We start from the raw sequence: 8662 nt of genomic DNA, 5'->3' as shown, positions 1-8662 counted from the left end.
ACAACACACGTGACATTCAGCGAATTCAAAACAATTATATAGTAAGTCTGAAAAAAAACATTTCCAGTTTCAAAACCCAGGAGAGGCTTCAGGGGAATGTAACCTACAGTACTACCTAAATTTTGTTTATGCTTGCTTTGACTTTCAGAGCCACTGATCTAAGGCAGCATCTGCCCAGCCTTTGGAATGACACACAAAATCCTTCCTTTTTAGTCTAGCTGCAAGGTAGCATTTTTGATACTGTGGGAAAAAGAACAACTTAATTACATCAACAAAGTAGCCATCAGCAATTGGAATAAATTATGTGGCAGTGGGGACAGGCAGAGATAAAGTGGGGAAACGAAGCCAATTCTTACTGGCAAAATTGACATTTTTTGAAAAGCCCATCATGGTGTCTTTCACACTTCCCCCCTGCCCTTAGATTTCTTAGAAAAGCCACAGCCTCCAAACGCCTTCATGCTATTTCTGGGCCACTGGCAGACCTGTCACTGAACTAGAAATRCTTTCTGTGTTTTACAAGATAATGTTAAATTTCTCAGCTTCAAGAGATGCTTTGAAAGGCCTSATTCCCTCTGCTCTGCCAGGTTTTGGTTTGGAGCAGGGAAAGCAGATACAAGACACCCAGACAGAGCATGGGGATTCCACTTTAATTCTTCAGCCTCCTGTAAGATCTCATCCAGGTCTTGAATAACTCTTCCAGGAGAACCAGGCATGAGGRGAGGATCAGAAAGAAAAACAGAGCAGAGCAATCTGATCCTGTTCCCTCTGCTGTCCCGCAGAAGGCGAGGGCAGCTCGCCCCATTTGATGCTGAATAAGGCAGGTCYCAATATTCCTGGTTAAAAACTGGAAATTTGAATGGGATGGCTTTGAGTGGCAACCATAAACTGATCCTGAATGTTTTTGTAGAGACGGAAAGGCTGCAAGGGAAAGGCTGAGAAAACACGAGTGCTAATTGACATTGCTCTCCGCTCGTTGGAGGAAAATTTCCCATTTGCACAACCACCAATAAAACTCCTTGATCCATAGGAAAAACGCAGATTTCTGAGGAAGCAGAAACAGGGGGTTTCATCAGTCTCTGCTGGCTTTTGTCCACTCCTTCTGTCACCTCTTCCCCAACTATGTGCCGTGGGTTGCATGTCCAACACACACCCCAAAGAGCTTGATCCAACCTCACAGAAGCTTTAGGAGAAATCCTTTCTGTCCTTTCACACTTCCCAGCACCCAGGCAATCAYTCAAATGCACCCATTCTACCCCAGACTGTCAGCCAGCCTTCAAACTGGYATTCCATCAGTGTGAGCAGCTAGTTACACCAGGAAAAAATCTTCAGGCAGCTTAGAGGCTGGGAAAGCAGAAATCCTGGGTGGTTTTCAGGGCAGTCTGTCCGGGGTGCTGCTCRCTCCAGCCCTGGTGGAACAGCTCAGAGCTGCAGGAGTGGCCTCGGTGGCCGAGCTGGACAGCACTGGACACACTTTGGTCACCCAGGGAGGCTCTTCTGTCACATGGAACCATTTGAGCTACTTACAGTGTGACATTTCGGTGTGAACAGCAACAACAACAACAACAAAACGCCGCAGCACCGGCRGCGCAGAGCGGTCAGCAGTCCRTCCATCTGTCCATCTGTCCATCCATCCGTCCCACGGGGCAGTGCTGGCAGCCAGGAGCCACTGCAGGGTGACCTCACAACTTCATTTTCTTCACCACAGGGATTGGCAGTGCTTGGTAGATCTTGGCYGAGTCCTCGTCGGTCTCCAGCTTCACCCAGACGGGGCGGAAGCTGCCTTTGAAGCCCACAAAAGCCATTTTTTCTGCAAATCAGAGCAAATGTATTTGGAATGTGCCAGAACCCACCTGTGTGTGTGTGTGGCTAAACCCCAAAATATCCCACAGCTGACTGCAGCAATGTGCACATGGAGCTGGGCACAGCTATCTAGTGAAACACAGGATGTTCTGAAATCACCATGCTTTGTGCCATCAAGTCACAGTGTTTCGAGAGAAAACCAGGTAAAAAAAAGTTCAGATAAGTTAAAAAAAAATGGGTTTGGGGCATTTAGTTTAGTTAGTTTGGGTCACTGGGGGGAAAGGCCCAATATTCCTATTATTAAAAGGTCTTTTTATTTAAAATTAATCTGGAAAATCAAACCCCTGAATTATTTACTTCTAAGAACAACTGCCAGAGCTCTTTTCCCATTTACAATTTTAAACTGAGAATGTAACCCAAAGCTGCAGTGGACACAACCTTTCTGAATAAATAAATTTCTGGTCCCAGTATGTCTGGGCAAATACTGATAGAAACAATCAAAACAAAGCTCAGAAGCAGAAAAWTGGTCCCTTTACTGGAATCATGGCAGGTTAGAATTGAGATTTTAAAAAGTGCTTACCTTTTAACCTAAAACCCTCKCCTGCTCCAAGTTTCTCCAGTACTTTGGTCCACGGTCCTCTTGAAATGAATCTTCCTTTTGATGTCACCAGCACTATGGAGCTGAAGGAAACAGAGATGTGGAAATGGATGAAGAGTCAGAACAAACTCCTGGTTTGTTTATCCCCAGCACTGGTAACTCCTCCTGTGTGTTCAGACACCCCTGAGCTGCAGCAGCTTCAGCTTTCATGGTTTTCAAAATGTTTTCCAACAGTTTGCTCACAGATTATTTTTCCAGTCGTGCAAAACCCATTAGAAAGCAGACAAAAGCCACAGTTTTTGTTTTTAAACATGGTTTTCTAGGATGGTTTAAATGTTTCCAAYCTGCAGCTCCATCCTGCTCTGCTCAGAAAGACCCATCTTCTCCCTGGGATTTTCTTAGCAAGTCTCAAGTAATTTCTTGTTCTTTCRTTAGCAGGTTAAACCTGAAGAAATTAATTTGTCTGAGACTTTTGCTGCCTTGATGCTTTTCCTTTCTGTGTGCTTATTTTTAAAAAGTGTATTAATATTATTATTACCGTTCCTGACCAGGAACTGGATTTAGCCAGGATTGAAATAGGGATTTTTTGTAAAGCAGGATGATAGCCTTTCTGAAAAGACTTATTTTTTTTATGAAAGAAAAGTGAGCAACTATCATGTTTCTCTGAAGTAACTATTGTGATTTTTGCAGCCTCTAGAATTCTTTAGGACAATACAAACACATCTGACTCCACCTGCATGGCACTCTGCTCAAACTTCCCCCAATCTCCAGAGTAAATTCCAGAACAATATCCTGTYGGTGCCCATGGCTGCTTCAGCACTTATATTTGTATTAAATGTTACATATCAGAATTCAAATCCAAACACATTTCGTAACAATTAAATAATTCCCTTCCCACAAACTCATATGGGAACAACCCCTTTGGTTGATGGGTTTGTGATGTGGCTCCAATTCTCCCTCCAGCAGAAGAAGCCACTGTACTCCAAGATGCAGGAACATCTTTTGGCTCCTGACCACCTCTTTCCAAACCTCTGCATTCCTGCCTGCTCATAATTAAAATAAAAAAGAATCCAGCCTTTAGGTCTGGGCAGGGGAATGTATTTTATTAGTGGAATTCTCTGCAATTTGAGAGAACATCCAGGCAGTAAAAAATGCAAGCTCTGCCCATCTGCGGGGATGTGAATTTGTCTGCAGTTTGTCCATAACCCACAACAGAAATGGAGCTCTGCAGTTTATTAATCACATGCAGCTCTGCAAATTATTTGGGGCTCAATCAGTCCCTAAATCAAAGAGTTTGCATCCTGCTGCTGCCTGCATGTCCTGCACTCATTTGGGCTCTTTTGGACTCATCAGGCACAAAAATACATCGTTGGGTGTCTGGCCTGTGCTGGGTGATAAAATCCAGGAAAAAGGATGAGTGTTATTATGCAGCATTCCTGGACATTGCAGCTGAGTGACAACACATTATTTACTCACTGATCTTTGATGTTGTTGACATAATTTTCTATCTGTGCTGGGATTCCYTGTAGGATGGAGTTTTTGAACGTTGCTCGATCCACAACTTTTCCGTGATGCCCATCAATCACAACCAGCTGGATGCCTTCATCAGTGAGGAAAAACCTGACACCATCAACCTGTGCAGGGGCAAAAATACTCTGGGTTTCTCACAGTAACACAACTGCAAACAACCACATGTGAGAAGCACGGATAGTCTCAGTCCTGGGACTGCTCTTTCCATCAAAAGGCAGAATTGCAGGTCTCTGAGGTCCAGCTGTCCTGCCCAATAGAAGATTCAGCCTTTTTTTTTTTTTTTTTTTTCCAAAATACAAAGCAGAAGTGACTTGACTAACTCTCCACAGTAACTTTGTGAGCAGGTTTTCCATGAAGATGAAGCAAGTGTCTTAGAATTGCACCCCAGTGTGTTTGTGGAAAGGATGGGCTCACCTCAATGTATGCAAAATCATCCTTGAGGTGGAAGTACTGCTTCTTGTATGTTTCTATTTTCACTTCTATTAGATGGTCCTTGGTTTTCTGTTTGCAAAACAAAAAAAAAAGAAAAACAAATTTTCTATTGAGAATGTCCATTTCCTGAATGCTGCATTTTCAATGAAAACATTTTAAACCTCGAAATTCAATCAACAAGGAAGCTCTGTAAGAAGCACTGACTCTCCAAATTAAATTGCTAATGAAACAGTGGTGACCCCTCTGCTCATCCTGTCCCCAGTTAAATTGTTTCACCAAATGGCAGAGTGATTCTTATTTCACAGAACTGACACAAAATTCTCTGAGGCTTTGCTAAGCATTCCTGTTTCAAGGGTGATGAGTGGAAAAAAMCCAAACAAATAACAGATAAATACCCCACTTCCTGCCCAGAACCAGACTGGATACAGGAGACCATGCTGTGGGTTATATGAAAGAGAAAAATTCAACTCAACTATGCAGTCCCCTGGCTGACACTGCTGTTTTTGCAGCCTGGAGGAGCTGCAGGCTCCAGAATCACATTCACTGGGCCAACCTCTCTTCCAGCTCATCAGTTTTCACCCTGTGCTTCAATTGCAGCAGAGCCCCAAATGACCCARGGTCCAACTTCAACCCAAGCCTCACGTGGCTCTGCACAAGAATCTGTTCCATATAATTTAACATAATTTAACCACTCCAGAAAGCCAGGCAGAGCTTACACCAACCCTGGCAGGAAGATTTTCCATTTCTCTGCCAGAAGCACAGATTTACACCAGCTAAGGAATCAGCTGCTTTACCAGTTGTGCCCTGGAGAGCTTCCTGGGCATGGGCACCTCCACAATGGGGGTCTCGATGTATTTGGGGTAGGCTGTGCTTTCACAGTCGCTCACACCAGCTGCCTTTGGGATCACGGCTTTGATCCGGATTCGCTCGCAGCCCTTCACMGAGCAGAAAGCGAATTTCTCCTTCTCATTCTGAGCTTTCAGTTTCAGAAACAGCAGCCTGCAGGCAGGAGGGGAAAAAAAGCAAACAGCATCCTTCAAAATTCATGCAGAAAAATACTGACCCGCAGTTCTGGTGGGCTCCTTCTTGTGCAATAATTTGCATTGYATCCCTTGGTATTGTGTTTTAGAGTGCCCAACATCCCACACGAAAATAGAAGGGAACACTCATCTCAGAAATGCTTTAGGGAAAGTAAAACAGAAATCAGAGAGCACCTGAATGCCCTCTGAGTTATATTCTATAGTCATACCTATATGCAGAAATATATGCTTTGTATTTTAGGTACTTCTTTCTTTCCCATTATTTTAATCCTTTAAAAGAGAATAACAGGCTCTACACTTCTGTGCATCCCTGTCATGGTGTTTATAAATGGTGCTGTTCAAAGCAACAAAGGATGTGCATGCCTTCAGTTAAGTTTCATGGTCTGCACTTTGCTTTTGTCTTTTTTTTTTTTTTTCCCTAATTTGTATTCACTTGGTGAAGCATTTCCCCAAGTAATTGGCAGTGCAGCAGAGGCTGTGAATGACTGGCAGCCATGGGAGTCCCAGGAAAATTAAACACAGGTCACATTCCCAGAAAACCTTCCCTGTTTTGTTGGGATCCCTGCTAGGATCCCCCCAAATGGCTCACAATTCCAGCAGCATTCCCAAAGCCATGCCCAAACCAGCAAGATTTGCTGCTATCCTACCCTGTGTCCTCATCCCAGTAGTAGTAGCCTTTGGTGGGATATCTGTGCTCCAGTTTCTCCATTTGRGAGGTTCTGTAGAAGGTTCCAGTTTTGTATGTTTTCTTCAAGAGACGGTTGTGGATGTCTGAGAGAATGGAAAACGTYGTCCCTTTAGGATAGCAAAACCCTACTTGGATCCAGTCATTCCTAAAAATAGCAATTGTAACAAGTTATAACATAACTGTTCCATTCCTGGCTGTGCTAGAAGCCAAACTAAATCATTCACAATAGGTTTTTTTCCTGGCCAGTTGAAATTTTCATGGTTTAGAATGGATCAATGCAACATAAATTCGACATCAGAACCGTGGGTTAGGTGAGCAGTGCTGGCCAGATCTGCTCCTGACATCCACACACCAGGAATGAATTAGCTCTGAACCTCCAAAAAYGAACTGTGTTATCTTACAGGGCTTCCCAGGGGAGGAAACAGAAATCTGGGATGTCTCATGGAAAGATGTGAACTCCACGGACCTCCTGGAACACGCGCRTTCCTTCTGGAAGGGCCCGTGAGGTGATTTGCTCACCCCATAAAAATGTGCAGTGCCACTGGTGGATMTGCTGGAATTCTGGAATGCACATCACTCACTTGTTGAAGTTGATGAGCCAAATGGCCAGCTCTTCAGGGGCTGTCTTGTCCCAGTGGATGGTGTAGCCTTTCCTCAGCGTTATAACTGGCTGGTACTGCTGGTAATGAGTGCTTTTGCTCAGAGCACCTTCCAAGTACAGTGGGTGATTGTGGTAGTCGTTTTTTATTATTTTCATTTTCAGGTTGGCTGGTTTGTAGGCTTGGATGTATATCTAGATAGGGGGGAAAAAAAAAAAACCCAAAGAAGGATCAGCAAGGGTTTAATGAACTACATGAAAGGTGCAGACACTCAAGAGAGGTGAGCTGTGCGCTGGGCAGGGACTTGTGCCCTGTGCATTTATGTTCCATTCCTTGGGCTTCTGCTCAGACAAAGCAAACTGCTTTCAGAACAAAAAAAAAAAAAAAAAAAAAAAAAAAAACACCAAAAAAAATAAGGCTCATTTCCTCATCCACTGATTTCATATGCCAGAGGAGGCTTCATGTGAGATATTCCACAGCATCCTGCAGCCCTCAGCAGCAGGACAGTATCTGCCTCAGACATCTGACTTGTGCTGAACAAGGACCCCTCTGTCTGCATTTCTGCAGCCTGAAACCCTGCACAGTGGTTGAAAATCAGCTGTAGGGGCACTGAACAGGAAAAACCCCGACATTTGCAACACCCAGGACAAAAACAGGCACTCTGAGCAGGGGGAAGTGAGGCCTCTCACGGCAGCAGCTCCGGGCTCTGCGGTGGGAGAATGGTTTGGTGGTCACACTCAGGATGGGAAGCCATGAGAGCTGCAGTCACATCTCAACCCATCAGCACATTTCCCAAAACACTGTAGGCAATGCTTCCCTCCATAAATCAGGGGGAAATAACCAGCCCACAGCCCATGGATTTATGAATATTAATCTGTGAGTGCCCAGGGAGCTCTCAGGAGGCTTTGGGCAGAAGTTGKTGGAGCTGTCAGCAGCCAGGGCCAGAATTTCTGAAAATGCACCACAGCATTTCTCACCTTCAAAGGCACCTGTGCAGACTGCTGATAAATAAACACTGAGCAGCCTGAAGAAAGTCCATTTCCACAGGTCAAGCCAAGAAATTCAAAATAAACCAAAGTGATAACGATGGTGCAAGGGGAGCAGCTGTACCTGTGCAAAGTGCCCGCTGCAGATGGAGCCTCTCCAGTCGGGCACGTCGATGCACTCGGGGTGTTTGATCAGCCAGTTATCCTCTTTGATCAGGTATGAGCCTGGGTATTCTGACACAGAACCATCCACATCATGGAAAACTGATGTTTTGTCACCATCCATATCCAGGTCATTGAACCAGGGGCCRGGCTCTCCAAAGAAGACTCTCGATGTAATCTGAAAAAAAAAAAAAACCAATGAAACACATTTACATCTCCAGAAAGGAATTCATCACTGAGAGTAGCAGCAAAGRATGCCTTTGGTCACTACACTGGATCAACCTGCACATTTTCTGACTTCATTTGGCATTGGAAAGTAGCTTAGACAAGAAATAGCATTGGGTTTGTGGGTCAGCTTCGTGCCTGAAGAAATCTGTATGCATTAACATCACCTTTAAATCCTGGCCACAGATTTTGGCTGCTCAGCTCCAGACATTGTAGCTTGATGTTTTCTGGCTAAAACAACCAGAATTTCAGCCTCAGCAGGGGGAAGGTTTGTTTTAAAATTCTGGAGGAAKGTTCAGGAGACAGGGCAGTTTCACGAGAGCCACTCCACTCTTTGTTTGTTAATCCAGTTTTGAGGTCCCAAATCCACATGAAATCATTCCAGTGTGGGGAATATTCAACATCCTCCCCTGTGAAATGGCTGGGCAGGCAACTTCTGACTGATATTTTCACCCAGAATAAATAAATATCATGTCACCAGCCTGCCTYGTGCAACGTGAGAGTGACTGGCCAACACTTTAGGGGAATTTTGCCTTTCCCATCACATTTGGCACTAATCAACACTTTTCCTGACCTGCGAGCAAGCCTGCTAAGTTTTTGAA

At 44.4% G+C, this 8662-nt stretch overlaps 1 protein-coding gene across 1 annotated transcript in view; it reads right to left on the bottom strand.

The window, feature by feature from the left end:
* Positions 1-6: 6 nt before the first annotated feature.
* Positions 7-8662, bottom strand: part of CEMIP (cell migration inducing hyaluronidase 1) — a 93880-nt gene continuing 85224 nt past the window's right edge. Inside the window, 8 exon segments of the mRNA XM_057365860.1 lie at positions 7-1807; positions 2381-2481; positions 3875-4032; positions 4343-4429; positions 5155-5359; positions 6048-6233; positions 6670-6881; positions 7798-8013. Coding sequence (XP_057221843.1) covers positions 1680-1807; positions 2381-2481; positions 3875-4032; positions 4343-4429; positions 5155-5359; positions 6048-6233; positions 6670-6881; positions 7798-8013 — 1293 coding nt within the window. The 3' untranslated portion in view covers positions 7-1679.

The sequence above is a fragment of the Malurus melanocephalus genome, unplaced genomic scaffold (assembly GCF_030028575.1).
Source record: "Malurus melanocephalus ecotype Western Australia unplaced genomic scaffold, MMel_1.1 scaffold_58, whole genome shotgun sequence".
Lineage (NCBI taxonomy): Eukaryota > Metazoa > Chordata > Aves > Passeriformes > Maluridae > Malurus > Malurus melanocephalus.
Note: the sequence above shows the minus strand (reverse complement) of the source record. Positions and strands in the feature narration are given on the sequence as shown.